General features: G+C 39.4%; 1 protein-coding gene across 7 annotated transcripts in view; it reads right to left on the reverse strand.

Moving 5' to 3' along the window:
- Positions 1-22,576, reverse strand: part of COL11A1 (collagen type XI alpha 1 chain) — a 282,954-nt gene that overhangs the window by 33,789 nt on the left and 226,589 nt on the right. For all 7 annotated transcript variants that reach the window (XM_089686598.1, XM_089686599.1, XM_089686597.1 and 4 more), the window contains 7 exons: positions 20,238-20,345; positions 19,578-19,631; positions 16,321-16,374; positions 14,354-14,461; positions 7,971-8,024; positions 7,702-7,755; positions 7,568-7,621 (listed from right to left, as the gene is read on the reverse strand). In XM_089686598.1, the coding sequence (XP_089542724.1) occupies positions 7,568-7,621; positions 7,702-7,755; positions 7,971-8,024; positions 14,354-14,461; positions 16,321-16,374; positions 19,578-19,631; positions 20,238-20,345 (486 nt within the window). The remainder of the gene's footprint in view (positions 1-7,567; positions 7,622-7,701; positions 7,756-7,970; positions 8,025-14,353; positions 14,462-16,320; positions 16,375-19,577; positions 19,632-20,237; positions 20,346-22,576) is intronic.

The raw sequence follows: 22,576 nt of genomic DNA on the forward strand, positions 1-22,576 counted from the left end.
CCTCACTGAATTCAGGGGAAACCCAACAATATGTACAGGTAGAAGCCTAGCTTTTGTCATACTAAATTTTAGTACACATTGGAGAATGCTTAATATTGTACTTCCACCCCCAAACACAATGTTACAGGAATACTCCCATGCTGCGCTCACGTAAGAGATATTTGACCCAATGACATTAGTATGCAGACGCATTTTTACAATTAGTAAAAATGTTGAGATAAAATATTGTTAAAATAGATAATGCTGGCACCAAGAGGCTACACAAAGCTAGTCCCAACCAACAGCATTTGATGTGGACAAAAGCTGTAGGGTTAATTTGTTCTTCTAAGGCCCTCTCAGTCTTTGCGGCTGGTGCACAGGGGTCAGTTGTTGTAGTTCAAGACCTGTACAGTATTGTCAATAGGGGTGTTGAGACTAAGGACCTGTATGAGTGCTTCAGTGTTAGTCCATACTGACACTGTAACCTTCAATTATCTAAGAGAGCATTGGAATGCAGCCAAGCATTGGATCCTGTTTAATGAGTGCTGCTTCACATGTATTTACACTCATAATCTTACAACAGCTAAAGAACCACAAAACCGCCAGTCTCTGCTCTAACAGATAACAGCATAACATCAGTAGCTACTTTTCTGCAAGTTTAAACAATGAAGGCAAAGAAAAAATGATAGCTGTTATTAGAAAATGTGCTTGACCCTTTCCCTGGTTAAATAATTCTTCTTTTCCCTGAAACAATAAAAGAAGTCTAAGGAAGCTATTTTTTCACCAGAATGAGATTTTGGGGAAAATATGTGACCTACATAACCTCTGACATTGATCTGCACATCTTTTGAATTCACAAAAAGCATTGACAAACACTTTCGAAGTAACTTAATTATGTAGTGCATTCAATGTTGAATCACTCTTTATATTTTCATTTGTTTGTGCATTCACTTACATTACAGTGATGTCAATACTATGAATAGTAATAGCAGTAATTTTTCTACAACCTTTATATTTTTCTAACTATAACAAATGGCTGTAGCCCCTGGGGCCAAATATGCAGCCCAAAAGGCTGCATGTTGCCCTTTGACACTTATTGTCCCTTAGGGACCCTGCAAACAGTAATTCATGTTTACCTTACCAAGGTGCTTAAGTGGGCCATTAAAGAAAAAATATTCAACAGACTGAATTTCAGCTGCTAAATGATTTAGTTTATTTAACACTATCTTTTTTGTGCTGTCCATGCCTTTTCTCTTTTTTGTGTTTTTTCTCAGATTTTGTAAAATAGATGTTAACAAAAGAAATATCAAATGTGACAAAAGTAATTTTAAGGGAGCAGTAGGGAGCACAAATATGGAAGCATTCACTTGTAGCAAATTTATGTAAATGTCTCAAGTCTATGACTGTTTCCTGAGACATGTCCCCAGTCAACAACAACATCTACAGTATAATGTGTCCCCAGTATTCACACTATCTCCTATGTCTCGAGGTTTTGACAGCTATCTGTAGCATTAACTGCTCTGAATAATATGTGCAGCCCTTTGGTGATGTTGGTCATGTAAGTTGATCATCACTGGCTGTAGTCCATCGGAGATCCACAAAGTTCTGGACTTATTAAAAACAACCCTTTGCTTAAAATGATCAACGAATAGAATAGAACTGTGGGGAAACATAAACTTTTATATATATATATATATATATATATATACAGGTGAAGCTCAAAAAATTAGAATATCATGCAAAAGTTCATTTATTTCAGTAATGCAACTTAAAAGGTGAAACTAATATATGAGATAGACTCATTACATGCAAAGCAAGATAGTTGAAGCCGTGATTTGACATAATTGTGATGATTATGGCTTACAGCTCATGAAAAGCCCAAATCCACAATCTCAGAAAATTAGAATATTACATGCAATCAATAAAATAAGGATTGTACATAGAACAATATCGGACCTCTGAAAAGTATAAGCATGCATATGTACTCAGTACTTGGTTTGGGCTCCTTTTGCAACAATTACTGCCTCAATGCGGCGTGGCATGGAAGCTATCAGCCTGTGGCACTGCTGAGGTGTTATGGAAGACCAGGATGCTTCAATAGCGGCCTTCAGCTCTTCTGCATTGTTCGGTCTCATGTCTTTCATCTTTCTCTTGGCAATGCCCCATAGATTCTTTATGGGGTTCAGGTCAGGTGAGTTTGCTGGCCAATCAAGCACAGTAATCCCACAGTCATTGAACCAGGTTTTGGTGCTTTTGGAAGTGTGGGCAGGTGCCAAGTCCTGGACTTAATGAAGCACAGTGGACCAACACCAGCAGATGACATGGCTCCCCAAATCAACACAGACTGTGGAAACTTCACACTGGACTTCAAGCATCTTGCAGTGTGTGTCTCTCCATTCTTTCTCCACACTCTGGGTCCTTGGTTTCCAAATGAGATGCAAAAGTTGCTCTCATCAGAAAAGAGGACTTTGGACCGCTGAGCAGCAGACCAGGTCTGTTTTTCTTTAGCCCAAGTAAGATGCTTCTGACATTGTTTGTTGTTCAGGAGCGGCTTGACAAGAGGAATACGACATATGAAGCCCATGTCCAGGATCCAACTGTGTGTGGTGGCTCTTGATGCACTGATTCCAGCCTCAGTCCACTCCTTGTGAAAGTCCCCAACACTTTTGAATGGCCTTTTCCTGACAATCCTCTCCAGGCTGCGGTCATCCCTGCTGCTTGTGCACCTTTTTCTTCCACACTTTTCCCTTCCACATAACTTTCTATTAATGTGCTTTGATACAGCACTTTGGGAACATCCAACTTGTTTTGCAATTACCTTTTGAGGCTTTCCCTCCTTATAGAGAGTGTCAATGATGGTTTTCTGCACAACTGTCAGGTCAGCAGTCTTTCCCATGATTGTGATTCCTACTGAACCAGACTGAGAGACCATTTAAAGGCTCAGGAACCCTTTGCAGGTGTTATGGCTTAATTAGCTGATTAGAGTGGGACACTTTGAGCCTAGAATATTGCACCTTTTTACAATATTCTAATTTTCTGAGATTGTGGATTTGGGGTTTTCATGAGCTGTAAGCCATAATCATCACAATTAGGACAAATCACGGCTTGAACTATCTTGCTTAGCATATAATGAGTCTATCTCATATATTAGTTTCACCTTTTAAGTTGCATTACTGAAATAAATGAACTTTTGCACGATATTCTAATTTTTTGAGTTTCACATATATATATATATATATATATATATAGTGGGCTAATTGGACAATATGCATGTTGTAGACCATAAAAAACATTACTTCTAAGCGTAACACAGTTTCTTTTAGGACTGGCCATTTTTTGAATTTTGTGTAGTATCTCATGGAGTACTAGTTACTTTTTACTGCACTGGGGGGCTGAACTGTTATAGAAAAAACTTTTCTGATTCCGTTTATTTCTGAGACCTCTATGTTTTCATCTTTGAGGTCAGGATCCAATGGTATTATTTGTATGGGTTCATTTGTGCATGCTTGCAATAAACAGGGTCATTCCTACTTGCAGTAACCCATTAGATAAGACTACTTTGGTGTCTATTTTTTAATTCTAATTTTTAAACCCGATCACAGTTTTGTTTATTTAAGTTTGATAGGCTATTTAGCAATAACTTTACTTGCAGCAAAAAGATGGCTAATAGCTGCCTAGTAAAGGGTTTAAACTGAATGTATGTAAAAATACCACAAAGTCATAAAACAGTACTAGTACTAGTTACTTTTTACTGCACTGGGGGGCTAAACTGTCATAGAAAAAACTTTTCCGATTATGTTTATTTCTGAGACCTCTATATTTTCATCTTTGAGGTCAGGATCCAATGGTATTATTTGTATGGGTTCATTTGCGCATGCTTGCAATAAACAGGGTCATTCCTACTTGCAGTAAACCATTAGATAAGACTACTTTGGTGTCTATTTTTTTAATTCTAATTTTTAAACCCGATCACAGTTTTGTTTATTTAAGTTTGATAGGCTGTTTAGCAATAACTTTACTTGCAGCAAAAAGATGGCTAATAGCTGCCCAGTAAAGGGTTTAAACTGAATTTATGTAAAAATACCACAAAGTCATAAAACACTGTGTTTTTGAAATGCAAAATACTTCTCATCATTCATTCCAGTAACGTAACTCTTTACCACTGTCTTAATTTTTCAATATACTTGATTTGCTGCTCAGTAGCTGACGTGAACAAGTATTGTAATGCTGCTGAGATTAGGAAATCAACATAGAAAATGTAAAAATAAAGATTTCATCACAAGTTCGATTTTAGCCAGCACAAAAACAATCCATACAAATATCTCCACTTAGAGATGATAAACCTGTAGAGCATCTGTATGATAGGACTGTGCATCTCCCTAGGAATACAAGGCTGTATTTTTCTGATTTAAAATGACAGCTATTATTATACAATAAGTCTGTATGCAAACACTGCAGGCAGAATCCTTTGAATGTATGGGAACTCTAGAGAGATGAGTAAAGCACTGGAGACACAATGTTCCCATAGTACAAGGAATGCAAAGAAAAATATATTTCTCTTCTAATGTAGACTTATAATAAGCCTAATGTCTGCCTAATGTGTTATGTTTTCTTATATTTGTGCAGTGATAATGGAGCTAAAACTACAGAGTAGCCCAATTATAGTGGACTTTATTCTGGTAATTTGGCAGAGCATGCTTCAATTTTTACTGTTAAATAACAAACCAGAACTATATTATGCTGTAATAAGCACATATGTTATGGATAGTGTTGGTTCCACTTCCCAACATTTAAACAAATGCCTTGTAGTTTACCTTATTTTGCATTTTTAAACTGTTGCCCAGCATCTTGCCTAGTCCTCCTCAGCCTTTTTTCCTTCTTGTGGGAGAGATTGAAATCAGAGGGAAGTTGCATCACTAAAAACGAAGATAAATAATGGGGCTGGGAGGAACTACATTGATATATGCAGCCCCATGCACTCTCCCATTTGCAAAGAGGGGAATGTTATGTTGCACACAGACAATGTTTAGTCAGGAGTGGCTATGAATGTTAGAGGATAACTGTCTGTTTAGTATATGAACCACTTGGGCCATCTTTAATAAAGATTGGACCCTGGGCAAAATTTTTTCTTGTGTCCCTCCATGCAGTTTAGCTCTCCACCTACTCTGAGACATACAATAAATAGCAGCTAGACTCACAATCAGTTTACTGCAGCAGATCAGGCAGCGATTGGTTGCCAGACGTTACAGCATATCATCGCTGCTCATTGACGGTTTGCTAAAGGTTACAGCACACATCACGGCTCACTGATTAGATACTTGAGGTCATTTTTGCTTGCTGATTAGTTGCTAGAGGTTACTGCACATCATTACCACTCACCCATTGGTTGCTGGGGGGGTGATCAGTGGAAGTGGAGGGGATGGGATTAGTGGCAGTGCTGGGGGAAGAAGATGGGATGGGTGGCAGTGTTGGTAGGGGGATGGGATCAGAAGCAGTGCTTGGGGTGGATGGGATCAGTGGCATCAATGACCAGAGCTCTAGAAGCCTGCCTGAAAAACTCCCATAGTCAGCATTTCCTCATCCTGTTGCTAGAACCTTGCTATAGTGCTCTAGTCATTGATGCTTGCCTCCAACATCACAAGAACACACTAGGATTTATGCCACACATGCACAGTGCACCATCCAGTTGCCACAGAACTGAGCTAAACAACATGGCAACAGGGAAGGGAATGTGCAGTATTTGAATCTGAGAGAGTGCACTCTTGCGATGGCAGAGGCGAGCATCAATGGCTTCTGGAGCTTCAAAAACTGGTGCTCACCTCTGTCATTATAAGAGTGCACTCTCTCTGATTCATACACCATTACTACATTCTCTCCAGGTTCTATGGTGCCCAGCTCAATGCTATGACAACAGGGTAATGTTCTAATCCAACAGTTATGTTGCTGTGGAGCTCTAGCCACTGGTGTCCACCAAAAGCTCTTGGAATCAAATGCTGCACAAGTTCTGTGCACCATCTACCTTGTTGCAATGATACTGCGCTCATTATCATGGCAACAGCAAAGAAAGTGCATGCGCAGTGTTCAAATCTGAGGGACCGGATATCCTGTGATGGCGGAGGCGAGTAACAATGGCTAGTGCTCCATAGCAATGTCCTAGAAACAAGGCAGGCTGGTGAACTCAGCTATGGGAGATTTATGGACAGGCTTCTGGAGGAGTACGTCATTCAGTATTGTTCACAGGAGCACAGTTTGTTTTTATCTACAGGGGCAGATATTTTTTGTAAAGTGGACTGACCCCTTTAGTAGACAGCGCACCCTGCCCCCTCCAGTCCTGGAGTCTTCAGGGTGAGGGGAGGAGAACTGGCTTGACACAACACCCACAGCCAGTGTACAATGCATACACATAAGGAATACAAATCACTTATGTATATTTAGCTGTCTGCCTGGAGCTTGCTCTTTAGGGACTTACACACAATAACACATAATACAGCAAAGTAGATCCCCCCCCGACCCATCCGGAGGTGCAGCACTCTCTTCCTCGCTTTTTCCACATACCAGGGACCATCTATCCATGACATCACCACGCCATGTTGCACAGTGTCTCCTAAGGGAGGGCGTGTCCCTGGCGGGAGCGGCCGGTGTAGGCAGTGATGGTGCGGGTGGATGTGGTTAGAAGGGCAGAGGAAAGATGCAGCATGCTGTGGTGTCCACCCATTCCTCCACACTCTGTTCCCTGTGGGACTGGGAATTGTGCTGAGCATGGCTCTACACCCGACATCAACAGCACACCTCCTAATGCCCTGCTGGTAGTTCCGCCACTGGTGCGGGCTCAAGGGGCAGCTGCTTTGGGCCCCACAACAAAGACAGGGCCCTGGGCAGCTGCCCCTTTTGCCCAACGTTAACCACATATATGAATGTCTTTACTTAATAAATAGATGTATTACTAAAGTAGTAGTAAACACCGTTTGATCACTTATGCCTATAGGTAAGCTTAAAATAAAGCTTATCTGCAGATAGAAGAAATATCTCTTAAATGTGCACCATGCTTTCAGAGCCTTGTGCCATGGCCATGGCTCTGTTGCGCATGCATGGGAGTGATATCATAGCGGCTCGGCCACTCAAACGGCTAGAGCCCACCAGCCCAGAAGGAAGGCCAGGTGAAAATAGAAGCCCTGTCAGGGGTAACAGGTAACAGTGCACCAAAGGACAGCTTTGTTTTAAGGTAAATCTCTCATGATGTGCTGCTTTATGATGCATACTAGAACATTAAGCCATTACCTTTTAGGGGCAAAGATTTTTTTTTTATTACCGCCACAAGTCTCATTGCGTGAGTGTAACTTCTCTGATCTTAAAAACAATTCAATTCAATTCCAAACAATCCATTTTCTAAATTCAGTTGGCAGACAATCAAGCAAAATGATAGATTAAAAGTAAGTGTAAAAAGTCACTAAAACACCTTTTGAAGCAAAATGAATATAACTAGTAGACTATGGCTTAGTAGACTTAATTTGTCTTAGTACCAAATTGCAAATCAAGTCAGAGAGTTTTAAGTATCAGAATAGGAACATTTACTCAGACAATTACCTACCTTCTCACCAACTGCTCCAGGAGAACCAATTGACCCAGGGGGACCTTGTGGACCCTACAGGAAGAATCAAAATCAGATTTACAGGTACAGAACAAACACAGGATTTGTAAACATACAATACTCTGTGTACTTACATCTGCACCATTAGGACCTTGAGGGCCTCTGGGACCAGGGGGGCCAGGTGGACCCTGTTTAAGTGAAAACAGAAACTTAATATGTTGTATACATATTTTATTTTACAAGAGAAATTCACTGTAAATTGACTACTAAATTGTATTTGCTAAACTAGTACCAACCAGGTTTAATGGTATGAGTAAACAAAGCTGGTTGGTAAAGATCAGAGAATCAAGTGCACATGACCAGAAAGTTAAAAGGATGCAATGCTCTGCAGTAGCGTACTTACCATGGGTCCAACATCACCATTTTCTCCCTTTTCACCAGGAGGTCCAGGAAGACCCTGAAATAGGTAAAAAGATAATTTAGGTTTTTATTTGATGCTACCAGGAAGGTTAGAAATGTGTATATTAGCATGTCTTAAGTGCCACGGTTTGTGGAGCAGTCCTAGAGACATCTGAAGGCATGTTTACACAATTCATGCTTTAAGCAGAAGGTTGTTTTACTTTTGTTTTTTTAGTCATCATGAAATTATTCTACAAGTTGATTACAATGCTGCAATAAAATACCTGAAATATATTTTGTATCTCTTTTCTTAATCAGGATACCAAATATGTGTAGGTTATCTACACTTCTGTACAGCAAGAATCAAAAATATATATTTAATTAGACTCTGTATAGGCATCACATAGGGGTTATAATTTCTTACCAGGGGCGGACTGACAACTCATGGGGCCCCTGGGTCCTTGCCCAAACTTAAAAAAGCCTATGAAAAAGGTACCAGGGGCATCTCATGGGGCCCCCTACTGACCCCTGGCCCTCGGGCAGTGCCCGATTTTCCAAATGGTCAGTCTGCCCCTGTTTATTACATTCATAATTCATTAGATGGTCCACAAAAGATGACCATTACATAAAATAAATGAACCTAACATAAATGTGAGATCTATTCTTAAGCTTTAAACCTAATCCATGCTCTGTTCCTAAATGCGAGTAAGTAAACTGAACTGTGTGGACAAAGATCTAAGCCAGATCCGGCTTGTTTTAGATAACAGCTATCTGTGAATACCAGCCAATTGGCTTCACTGAGACAGCTGCCATTTTTTAATTTGTTTTTATGTTTTTATGCACTCACTCAAATCAAATATACCAAATGCTGTGGCAGAAATCCATGCAGGAAGGGGGCCAATAAGCAAGCAAGCTCTCTGCTCAGCTAAAACTAGCCTTTGTACCCATCACAATCTGGTGTATTCTTCAAGAGGGAGACTCCCTAGGAATATATCCCTCATCAAAACATAAGATTATCGGTAATGATGGTTCTAGAGGATATGTGAGGACATGGTGGGTTTATGTGCAATGTTCCTGTTTTCTTAACAGGTATATTACACATTTCCCTATAAATCAGTTAATGAACTTTCCAAAAAAGATATCAGCAATGCATCACAGTTATCTTCTAGAATCCAATGCTCTAGTACTATAATAAATCTGTCTGGATTTAAAAATCTGTTAAATATACATTATTTCTGTGGCTGGATGATTTGCTTGTTCACATTTGATCCTGGACATGGTTTTAAAAAAGTGAATACCTGGGAAATATAGAAGGCCCTAGTGGATTACTTTTTAAAGATTGTAAATCAGTTTAAGCCTCATGGGTTTCCACTAATAAAGCCATTGGGCTCCAACTGATCAGAATACCATGGAGAATTCTTTATCACATGGCTTCCGAGTAACTGGCTGGTCTGCTCCAGAGTAACTGACTAGTTTTTTTTTAAATTTTTGAATATAAGATTTGCAATTAGCAGCCAATATTGTGGGGAAAGAGTAGGCAAACTACCAATAAAGCAGACTCCCCTCCCATCCCATCTCACTCCCCCTAAAAAATATATATATATAATTATTCTCAGAAATGCTGAAATGTAGACACAATAGGGTGCTCTGTGCATTGCTGGGAGGGACTGACTGTGTTATCCGATAAATCTGTCAGTTATATAGCAGAACAATTAGTTTAGTAATGTTATTGTAGGTTTGCATTTCTATTTGCATATTAGACTAGGGGGTTCCATAGTGCTGTATAAGATATGTGATTGTATGTGCCTCTGGGTGCCTGCTTTACATACCTGCCAAGGTTAATTAGCTTCAATCACTTGAGCTCTGTAAGATTTTATCCCTTTCATGACTAGACCATTTTTTGCTATACCACATTGTGCTAGTTTAATTGGTAATTGCACAGTCATGCAACGTTGTGCCCTAGTAAAATTTCTATCATTTTCTCACACAAATAGAGCTTTCTTTTGGTGGTTTTTAATCACCACTGTTTTTTTGTTTTCTTTTTGCGATGCAAGACTGTCTGAAGCTGGGAGGAACCGACTAACTGCCATCACCATCACCAGTGACATACAGTGATCAGTGATAATATTATACACTGTCATTGTACTAATGACACTGGCTGGGAAGGGGTTAATATCTAAGGCAATCATAGGGTTAAATGTGTGCCTAGCTATGTGTAATGTGTGTAAAGTGTGCTGCTTTTACTAAAAGATCTCTAGGTTTCTCATCCCTGCTTTGCAGGGATGAGAAACACAGAAATTGTTCCTTCTGTACAGAGCTCTATGTTGATTGTCGTGATTCATTGGCCAGAGCTTTCTCACAGGCTCCCGCTGTGTATGATCACAGTAGGTTCCAGCCAGGGGGCATGCATGCGCACACCCAAAATCCAGAAGTAGGCAGTGACGTACGGGTACGTTGATTTGCCTACAGTGGCCACCTGTCTGCAGTACTTTAAGTGGTTAATGCAATCATCTGTCTCCTTCAAATTAGGTAAGTCAGAGTAGGTGTTTTATAGTTTAGCAAGTAAAGAGTTGTAATAAGTTTCTGGATGAAGGCTGTAATGTGTGCAGAGTTACAGTCAAGAACTATATTAAAGAGCTTAATGCACTAAATATTGTTAGAAATGGAGGTAGATGGTTTGGGAACAATTGAGGTTTACATAATAGTGGGAACAAGAGATTGTGGTATGTATGACTGCTCACAGACAGCCCAAACAATTTTGCAGTGTCTACCTATCAATCCCCAAGCGGCACTTCCACTAAGAGATATGTATGTCATGTTGGCCGCAGGATGTTGGCGGCTGTAAACGGATGATGAAAACTGTACACAGCAGTTCTAGTACGAGCATAGTTAATAATTTATATCCTGCTGGGCCAGACCGATGACATGTGAAGCTGCTACTGGCAATATGGAAAGGCACATCATTCATTCGATGCTGCAGCCTTTGGGACATTGTTATGTATAGAAGTGTATATCTGCATAATGCGCAAAAGCAGAGTTTATCTTTGACAGTTACACATAAGTGAACATATATAAGAAATAAAGCCTATAGTGATATACTATAAACATACAAAACATATGAGGATGTTACTAAGAAAACATATGTTTTTATAACATCTGAAAGATTTTGAAGATTAAACAGCCGAAGAGTAAAAATGCAATGTAAAACAAGCATGACCTTCAATACACTATATCTGCAGTGAAATTAGAGGCCATCAAGAGTAATTAGCATAATTTCTATTTGAGTGGAAGGACTACAGGGGTTGAACTAGGTATAGTAACATCCAGGGAAATGGAGTCCATGAATGCAATAAAGTAATAGGACATTTATTCATGAAGACACAAATAGCAATGAGAACACTGAGTACCAATGTTGGATGAGGCTTGACGTACACTTCTAATTGCCCACCACAGAGAACCAAAACTGGAGGTCCCTACTCAATGACCATGTGTCCTGTTGGGGAGATTTCCCTTTACTTTCTGTCTTGGAGACATAATAAAAAGGGAGGGAAAAACTCCCAAAAGTGAGGGGACTTCCATCTTAGAGAGTTGTCACTACAACATTTGCCCTCATTGAAAGATTTCCCCTCATTTCTTGCTCTCATGACATCTCTAAAGTTTAGGATACTTTCTTACTTTCAGTCTTGGTGACAATGGTCACCAGGACAATAGAGGTTTAATTCTTCCCAGCAGGGACACTGACAGCAAAGAGTACAGAGTCTAACTCTTGCCTACTCTATTCAAGACTAAAAAAAAGTTTTGCTTTTCCATACATATTATTAGTTTTTATGAGGCAATGTGTACATTTTCCATTCTGGCACATTTTTAAAGCTGAACTATGGGCACAACTTTTATCTAAATATATTCTTCATTAGTCCCAAAGGATATAAATCTTCTTTGTGTGTGCCAAATTCCTAGATATTATCTTGTAAAACTGGCAGAAAGTGGAGCAGTGGGTGGAACCCAGCAGGTCCACCCACTATATGCTGCCTACAGAAGGGGTGGATACAAGACCAGCCACCCTATACAAATAGAGAACAGCAGTGACCGGTCTGTTTTGCAAGAAAATTCTGCACAGAGGCAAAGTGCTGGAGGTTATTCATGTCCAAATACTAGAAGAATAGAAGAAAGAGTACATATGCCTCTTGCTTATGTTTAGACCAGATTTAAGCTTTAAATGAAGTCATAGAAACAGAGAGATGGCAGAAAAATACATGATCCATCACGCCTGCCCCATATTTTGTTTTCATCCAAAGTATATTTGAATCCAGTATGCATTTGAATATGCATTATGTACCAGTACCATACAGAATGTGCATTTATATCAGTTTTCTGCCTATGCAGAGCTATGAGTTGTTCTATATGCACAGACTGCATTGTTTGTATTTCACATGGCACTGCACAAATGTATTCTTTGTTTCCTACAGATCATTTTTAGAGAGTGAACGTCGATGCACAACTTACTGCCGGAGTGATAAATAAACAGATGATAGGTGAGGTGTTTTCTGCATGCTGCCTCTCTGCGGTACTGGTAACATCAGTAACTCTGCTTGGACCACAGCGGCACATGAATAATCCCTGCCAGCTGGCACAGCACTGATTACTGAGCTGATGGCCCATTCATTCAGTCTGCCAGGAGTGCTGACTGAGGCTCGGCCAGACTGATATCTACAGATCTAAGCTCTGCCATCAACTTATGCACACATTTTATCTGCTTAAGGGTTGAGGCACTTGTGTTTCTATAACATTTTTATCAGCTACCAGAGCTGTCAACATATATTCATTACAAATGGATATACAGTATACATAAGCCTACTCTCAACAATGTTTACCATGACCGAATGTTATATTATGAAGATTCCCATAATTTACTGTATGGCTACAAAGGGATCACATTTGAAACAGATTGTACATTTCATATCACTGTACTGAAATGGTAAATAAAGAAGACAGAACAAAATAACTGCAATTACATAAATTACCTATTGTTATAAACTGTGTCTTACACAGTCATTCAGCTGCTACAATATTAATATTCTGGAAGTGATTTTTTTCTGTACCTGCCTCAAAGCCTATTTACTTATGACTGTTGTCTTCTTAGTTTTTTTTTTTATTGTGCCTAAATCTTTTCAAAGGCATACACTTGAATGGTTGTACACAAAATGTTGACAGTGCATAATATTTATAACAGTAGGCACACATTTCTAATCTAATACCTGTGGAAAAGTCTTCTTTTATCAAGGCCAATCATTTACAGAAATCATTTATTAAAAAAAGACTTTCCGCAATGTACAATTAAGGACATTTTTCACAGCAATGAATTGGCTGTACACCTTTTTTTTAAGGTCTGGAAAACAACTAGGGCTGTTTTACATAAGTGTAAGTCAAGTGCAATATCCTTTGGTTTTGTTTTGACTCAAATTTGATTTGCTTTAAACTACTTTTAATGTAAGACTAAACCCAAGAACAAAAATGCTAAATTTTTTGCAGCTCAGATTCCTTAGACATAACAGCTGCATTTATTTCAAGCTAAGAACAGTTCAGCAGAAACAAAAAAAAATGTTGATCCTGCCAAAATGCAGTGTACTTGTCACTTCCTGTAAGCTGCACCAAAGAATTTCTTCCTTAGTTATCTTATGTAAACTACCAATTGCCCTGCCCTCCAGGTAATGGAGATGAGTTCATATGAGGAGAGCAGCCTGGAGTGACAGGCACGGCTCCTTCTATAGTAGAGAAGTGACATAGTCACACAGAGAGGAAGTGTATTATTTGCAGGGTTGCGAGGTGAAAATAAGAAGCTTGAAAAAGAAAACGTACTGAGCCACCACACCAAGCACTAGTAATAAGTAATGAATTACATTTTTGGTTTTGGGTTTAGATACACTACCTTACTTTTGAGGTGCCTGTGGTTTGCTTTTATTTTGTGTTTATATGTTGCTTCTAAGATGCCTTTTGCTTTCATGTCTTCTATGAAGTGAAAGCGATTAGGGAACAGACAAATACCTGTGTATATGAGCCCATAATATCTAAATTATTTTTATACAGGACTTGTATAGCTCCAACAGTTTGTGCAGTGCTTTACAATATAAAGGGAGACAGTACAGCTACAATACAATCAAAACAAGAGGATCAAGAGAGCCCTGCTCATAAGAGCTTAAAGTCTAATAGATATCTAAATAATTAAACTGGTCAAAAACATGTGTGACCCAGCTTAAGGTAAATAAATATTGATATTTAAAAGTTCAGCATGCTACCTTACTTGAGCTAAATATTAAGGCATTCCTGCAATAAAAAATGCTTTTATAGGTAGAATCATAATATAATTCCATGAAACCAGCCTTCACTTACTTGGAGACCAATTGGACCAGGTGGACCTGGGAAACCACGAGCTCCTTCATCTCCCTTCTGCCCAAACATTCCCTGCTGACCTCTTGGTCCCGGTTCTCCATCTGATCCCTGCAGGCAATGAGTGAAAGAGGCTTTAAAATATAAAATAGATGGTAAAATTGTCTAGTAAGCAAACACTGCTCCAAGAACCTTTGCGTTGAATTGAACATGGATGAAAAGAAACTGCAAATATTACTACATTAAAGTTAGCTCACACAATCTACAGTGTATTAACCTTCTATGTTCAATTGATTTAAATGAAGTCAGTACTGTAAAATGTACCACAGGAAGAATAATTCTGACATTTCTTGTTTGCTACAGACCTCAATAGGGGTTATATTGCCACCCCTGTGAAGAGCCCTTTGGCAGGTCACTTTTCAGAGGGCATTCAGGCAGTGAAGATGTAATATGTCCCATCCTCACAGCCTACTTTCACCCTCAGATTTCCAACCTATTGAGCATTACACGCAGTTCCGTTGTGGTTGCAATGAGGCCCCATTCCTTTTTTCCCCTTTTTTATAAATGATCACATACCCTCTAAGCCACATGTGTCAAACACAAGGCCCGCAAGCCATTTCATGTGGCCCTCACACCTTTCCTGCAGTTGCAGTACCCCCTCGTCTCCACTCCCCCATCTCATCATTTGGCAGCAGAGGGGAGGACAGAACTCCTCCAACAAATCCTCTGTCTCTCTGTGCAGCCTCAGAACCCCTTCATCTACGCCTTCCCTGGTCTCAGCATTCAGCAGACTCTAGCAACTGACTTCAGTCCTCCTCTGGTCCTTCTCCTTCAGACCCTGCCTGTTTTGCCTCCTAGCTCCACCTCCAGCTTCTTTCCGGCAGCATCACAAGGTAGGGGGGGTACACTGTGATGTAAGGGAGGGTGGGAAACTCTTGACTTCTGATGTGGGGGGGGTTGCTCTGGACATCTAGTCTTACAGATATAACCAGCCCTTTGAGGGCAACCATATGGCTGATGAGGCTCATGATAAAATTGAGTTTGACACCCCTGTTCTAAGAAGCTAATTATGCAGATGAAAACAGAGATCTGAGGGAGGAGAAACAGCAGCACACTAAACTTCCCAGTGAAAGGCAGTTCGGGGGGGGCACATGTCAGGACAAGACTGATCATTAGAGGAGAGCAGGCTGTGTTCCCAGAACAGCTAGAGAACTGACCATGGAGCTTTCTCCTTCTTAGTCTGCTCAGTTTTTAGTAGGAAAATAAAGGGACTGACAGGAACCAGGGATTGTACACAAAGGAAGCAATACAAAGAGAACAGGATACTTTTTCACATAAGTACATGATACAGCAGGCACATATCAGGAATATGACATGTTGGGTTTACATATTCTTTAAAGGTGGATTAGGACGCAACTAGTATAAGTATCTGAATGTATTACTGTGCCAATCCACTCTGATCCTCTGCAAAGATGCTGTGAGACTAGGAGAGACAATCAGCAATAGGAGTTAGTGCTCCAATGTATATATGCTGATAATGACTATACTGACAGGAGAACAAAAAGTTAGCAGAGGGATGACCTTATCATTGTGTGGTTGCACCTTCACTGAGCAAATAATTAGGAGTGGACTGTGTTCATGAACAAGTTGTACTGCTATAGTAGCAGAGTTAGAAGACCTGACTATGCTGTCTGGCAGGGCTGTCCAGGTATCAAAGCTAGCTGTAAAGAATTATACATCCTTTGGCACATAAAGAAGTTCCCATAAATGATTTTCAAGTGTGTGCTTTGCAGTTTGTCTGTTTTTGAGCTTTAATGTCTGAAGTAACTAGTAGAGTATTATCAAGGCAAAAGTACAAGATATGATTAACACCTAAATGTTTAAATCTTTTTTTAATACTCTGGTGAATACGATATGATACACAAATTATTTACAATACAACATGTGTGTTTAAAAAAAAAATAACTTACAGCTGGGCCAGGAGCTCCGACTGGACCTTGTAAACCAGATGGTCCTGGTGGACCCTATAAACACAGGAACAAATATGTTATTATAATTCAGTCACTACATATTCAAACAGTCAATTCCATAATAGCTTTATTACTCAGAAGGCTCTAATTATTAATTAGAAATGTTAATAATTTTCATATTATTCATATTCACATATACAGTAGTTACAAGCATTATGGATTTGTTAAGATTTGAAAATATCAGCTTTTTTTTTTTGCTTACAGTGATGGCATTCAGATCTAAATTTATCTTGTTTGGTGTACAAATCTGCACACATCAAAGACCACATGATGGAAATGCCTCTAATAGTAAAGGTAATTGCAGCACAGTAGTGTTTTGTGAATGGATATACCATAAATAATTTGCTTCAATATAGACTATAATAATGTCCTTGTGTGCCACAAAATACCTGTGACTTCACTCACAATGCATAGCCATAAACGGAACGTTGGTGCAGTTTTTTTAAGTGCTGAGACACACTAAAAGCACTACATTTGGCCATACACATATAGATTTTTTTTTCAGCCTACACAGTGTGGATAGACAAATCTCTCACTGTATGTTGACAGCCAGCCTCACCAACTGTCAAAATGCCCAAATGGTGCTTGGCTTGATTTATATGTAGGTGCTATCCAGCCAACCATTTTCCACCTGGCTCCTTTGCTTTTTCAGCTAAGGGATGTCTGGTAGAAAGTGACCAACAAGGCCAGTCATTGAGCAAATTTCAACCAGTTCATCGGCACCAAGATAAAATTCACTGTACGCATAGCCAGCTTTAAGAATCATGTAGAAGATGTATCTTTTCCCACTCATTTTGGCAATGTGATTTGTAAAGAAAAAAGGCATAGTAATGTGTTTAACTGTCCTCAAAAATAAAATGTATCCCCTAGTGACCACCAGTGTGATAGAGTGACTTATTTTTCTTACATTATGCTTTGTAAATAAAGTGTATTTAGAGCAAGTAGTGTAAAATTTGCACTAATCACTATTGGTAGATTTTTAAAAAGCTGTAAAATTAGAAGCTACTCTCTTGAACATAAAGGAGCATCTTGAAAGGGAACCTATCAATGCTTTTTAAGATTATTTTTTCATTCTTTAAAAGAAATCTGCTTGATGCAAATAATGTTATCGATAAGTATTTTTGATTTACCACTTGCCCTCCTGAGGATTTACCCCCCTTCCTGACCAAGCCATTTTTTGCTGCATTATTTTATCTGACAATTGCGCGGTCATGCAATGGTGCACCCAAATAAAATGTATGTCCTTTTTTTCCCCACAAATTTAGCTTTCTGTCGGTGGTATTTGATCGCCTGTGCAATTTTTATTTTTTGCGCTATAAAAAAAAAAGAGAAAAAAACTATATTTTTGACTTTTTACTATTAAACATGTCCAGTAAAAAAATAAAAAAATCAAAATTCGTCATAAATGTAGGCCAAAAGGTATTCTGCTACATGTCTTTGCTAAAAAAAAATCCCAATATGTGTAAATTAATTGGTTTACGTGAAAGTCATAGCATTTACAAATGGCGGTATAGATACTGGAATTTTTTTTTTTTTAATTTTTACTAGTAATGGTGGCGATCAGCGACTGCGGGACTGCGGCAGTCATTTTGACACTGGAGGGAACTGACTTGGCGTCCCTGACATCCCCAGTGACACCAATACAGTAATCAGTGCTAAAAAAAAAAGCACTGACACTGTACTAATGGCACTGGGCAGGAAGGGGTTAACATGAAACGTGATCAAAGGGTTAACTGTATGTTGGCAGTGTTTTACATAGGGGGCCATGTCAGTGTGCTTCACTGTAAGCACAGTGCTTTGGATGGCTGTGTTGTGCACAGCCATCCAAACCAGTGTGCCCCAGCTGACAGGGAGGAGAACTGTTAGTAAACAAAACAGTCCTCCTCCCCATCGGAGATCCTCCGTAATCACAGGATGGCGCCGATTAACCCCTTCACGCCGAATCATCCCAGCGTAAAGAGGAGTTCCTGCGCCGGGAGGTGGGTGGGACGGGGCGTGGCTTAGTGTCATATGGCCACCGTGACATCACGTCACAGCCGGTCACATGATCGGGAAAGGTCCCGATCGAAAGAGCGGACCGGGACCTTTCCATGAGTACCTCACATGTGTGCAGGGAGTGCGCAGGGCGCATGCTCTCAGCACATATGTTTTTTGCTACATGAACGCAAATGTGCGGCCGCTCGGCGTCTAGGCCCAGACGGCCTGCGTGAAGGGGTTAATCACCGGCCTGGACCCGGTGATTGACAGCCGTGGGCGCAAATGGTGGAGTAGGTAGGGCTTGCACGTGCCCCCTACCCAGAAATGCAAAATCACGTATATATATATGTGATTCTGCACATCCGTGCTGCCCTGTAGCAGTATTTCTGCTATAGGGCATTCGGAAAGCGGTTACCAAATCAGCAAAGTTTGTATATACCAATGTTAAGCTATATGTGTTCATTGTATACATAGGTTTTTCTTTATTTGCAGAGCAACAAACTGGATATGCTTTACTGTTCCCTCTCACAATGCAAGTCTATGTTTCAACCATCCATTTGAAAAGAATGCATTTTTTTATGTGGCTGATAATTATAGAAACAGTTAAACAAGAGGCTAAATATAGAACCCCCACTGGTGGTTAATCCACGAATATCTATATTTAATCTGTCTCTATAACATATAGAAGAGAAAGAATTTAAAGATGTGAAAGTCACACCAAAAATCACTTTGAGGTAAATAGTCTAATGAAAACTTGAAATGTGTGCTCACTATATTGATCTTTTCCATTAAAAGCCTACACTAGAAATTGAAATTTTAAACAACGTTCATCACCAAAAGCAAGAATCTCTGCATCACTAATCTTTCCCCCAGGCTTGTCTTTGGCAGGGTTAGAAATGTAGATGTAACCATATGGGCAGATTTGATAATACAGTAAACTCTAATTGGTTATATTATGTTGATTTTCATTCGTATTTCTTTTTTAGGCTTTCATTGTTTTTGGAAAATGATAAGTACTACTACTTTTGAAAGAGTAGTTTTATGTGGCAATATACATGTGCAAGCATTAAAAAAAAATAATTTATAGTACGACTTCTAGAATAATATGGAATTGAGACAGTGTACATAGCTTATAAAGAAAAATGCAGGTAATTTGTAAATGTTAGTATTTTTGTTTTAATTAAGACATACCTTCAGATAGACCATTTTTACACACTCACCTGTTCTCCTTTGTCTCCTTTTCCTCCTTTCTGGCCAGGCTCTCCTATTTCACCCTGAAAACAGAAAACGTGGTCATTTTAGGGTATTTCCCAGAAGTATATGTGTGTTTATGTCATTGTACTGGGACAAAGCTGGCATTGTGTTTATTGATTCCTCTTCATATTCTGACAGCTTAATCTCTGCATTGATTAGCGTGGAACTCCCTGGGATTTGCAGCTACAACTAACGTAGGTTTAAATAGATGATCAGTAGCTCAAAGACAGGTAACAATAGGAAGGGTCAGCAAGCATTTCTAATAAGACCTCAGAAGCTGATATTAGTGACTTTAATGCTGGTGTATAAATAATGGGTACAGGAGCAATTTTGTTCCTATAATGAAAATAATAAAAGCAAATATTACAATTTTAGTTGACGGAATATTAGAGTTACACAGACTGCATTGCCAAGCCATGGCAGTACAATTGCTGACTTCATAAGCTTGGAAGTGTTGCTCTTCCTTCATAGTACCATAATGGACCTGTTAGTATCAACCATATCTGATTCTCATACAGTTGTGACACTCTGTTGTACTAATGTTTATTTGACAACAATGGGCCTCTATAATAAGCTCTGAACAGAATTCCTTGTATAGAAATCTCCAAACTTTAAAGTAATTTTACCTTGTCACCATCTTCACCAGGTGGTCCTTGAGGGCCAGCAGGTCCTGGGAGACCCACAGGTCCTTGTACTCCATCTCGGCCAGCGGGTCCCTGGGGTCCTTTTTCTCCCTTAAATTAGTTTAAGAGAAAGCACAGAATTATTACATAATCCAAAATTAAAAAATAATTTAAAATTAAAATGAATCTCCAGACACTAAGTTAAGTCAGTGGGAAAACTTAATCCAGTAAGCACTGCAGCTTTTCCCAAGTCAGCCAACTTTCACAGGTCAATCACCTCCCCCTAGTTCGCATATGTGCTTCTGGGTAGGTTTGTGGTCTCTGGTCACAAGATACTGTGTTGCCTACTCAGGTGCTCCATCTAATGGGAATAGCTCTAGTAGTATCTGTGGAATATGGAGCATAAACCAGTGTACAATGGCCTACATTCCTGCAATTTTATTGCAGGAAATTCATAAAAGGAAGGTAAAAGAAGCTATAAGAATCAAGGCAGTACAGTAAGACAGTAAGACAACCAAATGGAAAAGAAAAGTGTTGGAATAAAAATTAGAGCTAATCGGCAGGTAAGTTGTTTCCCACAAGTGAGTTTAAAGTGTACCGTATCTGATCTAAGACATTTCTATGATAACAACAACATTTAAGTGTAGGCATTTTATCATACCTGCACATATTAATCCTTAAATCAATCTCCAGTGTTTCTGTGGAACCCACTTGGATCCAAGGCTCAGACTGTACATGGAGTCTTAAATTTTGTCTAAATTGCAATTAAGCCCCACCTGCTCATAGTGCCATGCCCTGCTACTGTTTTTCAGCTTTTAAGTGGCAAAACTTCAGGGGGCATTAAAGTCTATAGCATTTGACAGTTCAATAACAGGAGGCAAGGCTTGTTACCAAGAAGAGCAGTGGCTTAATTTCTTGGGCAGAAGTTGAAGCCCCATGTAAAGCCCAGGCTTAGGCTCTAAGGGTGCTCTGCTAAGATATAGAAAACAATTTGGAGACTTTTTAAACAGATATTTCAGGCACCACAAGGTGTGGCACATCAGCACCGTCATTACCTTAGAAATACATTGCAACAATTTAACTGTATTGCCTGATCCTGTTTTGAGAAAGATGATGTAATCTTACCCTGTTTTGCCTCAAAATGATGGGTAACTAATAAAGCCTCCTTTATCATCACCTATGCAGACTTACTTTTGTAATACAAAAATGAACAACAATACCTTCCCATTCAATTGAAAGAGTTAAAAAAAAATCAATAAAAATGAATCTTCTATTGTAGATTGTAATTTTTTGTTCAAATTATGCACAGACGTCGTGAAAAGGCAGGAAGATAACTACATAAACAGAAAATAATAATAAACAGACTACCTCCAGGTTCCCACCATTGCAAGACACATTTGAATTTCTCAGCAGGTATAGAAAGTTATAGCATTTAAAGAACAGGTTTTTGTTTCATTGAACTTGCACTAACCTGCCCCCCAACTCCCCTTAGCTAAATTGCACTTTTCTCCCCCATCCCAGCTGCATACTTACCTCTTTAGTAAATATTTAAACTTCAAAATTATAGGTATGTGGCAGACAGAGATAGAAATTTTGCATTCAAAGAAAAACTTCACTATTGCTTAAAATATATTGAATTACAATATACTGTAAACCATTTACATTTTTTTAATTACCTTTCCATTTTAATGTGGGTCTGCTTTTCTTTAAAATTGCTAAAATACTCCCTCCCCAAGACCTGCTAAGCTAAACTACAACTACTCTCTACCTACCTCAGCTGCTTAATTACCTCAGTAGCGCTGTTTGAACCTCCTCTGCTGTTAAAAGCCTACATTTTTTTCAGCACTAGCTGTGCTTGCACACTGGCTTCTTATCAACTTTATAGGATCCATATACCAAGGAACTTCAGTCTCAATTTATGGCCCCATTCAAGTCAATGGGGAGAATTTTATCAGCAGAGAATTAAACAGCAGACAGAGCCACAGCAGCATTACTGTAAATAAACTGATGAGGTGGGCAGAGGCTTGTGCAATGTAGCTCATTGTGTCAATGGGAGGGTAGGATAGACATATTTTTAGGGATAAGCAGACCAGCACTTTAGAGTGGATGTAAACATCAGACATGAAATATGAACAAAACATATCCCTCTATAGTGTGCACTTGTCTCAGTTAAGAGCACTAAGTGTTATTTCTGTCTGCTGGTTCATTCCTCTGCTATCAGCATGAGTCATTGACAAGTTATTCTGACACCAATAGAAAAAGGGTGACAGGGGAGGGAGCTCCAGTTGATTGACAGCTTCAGCTCTGTTCCTGTGTGCTGTGTGGAGGGGGTGGGGGAGGGG

Source organism: Staurois parvus, unplaced genomic scaffold (assembly GCF_062004578.1).
Source record: "Staurois parvus isolate SC_StPar_1 unplaced genomic scaffold, SC_StPar_1.0 ptg000402l, whole genome shotgun sequence".
Classification (NCBI taxonomy): Eukaryota; Metazoa; Chordata; class Amphibia; order Anura; family Ranidae; genus Staurois; species Staurois parvus.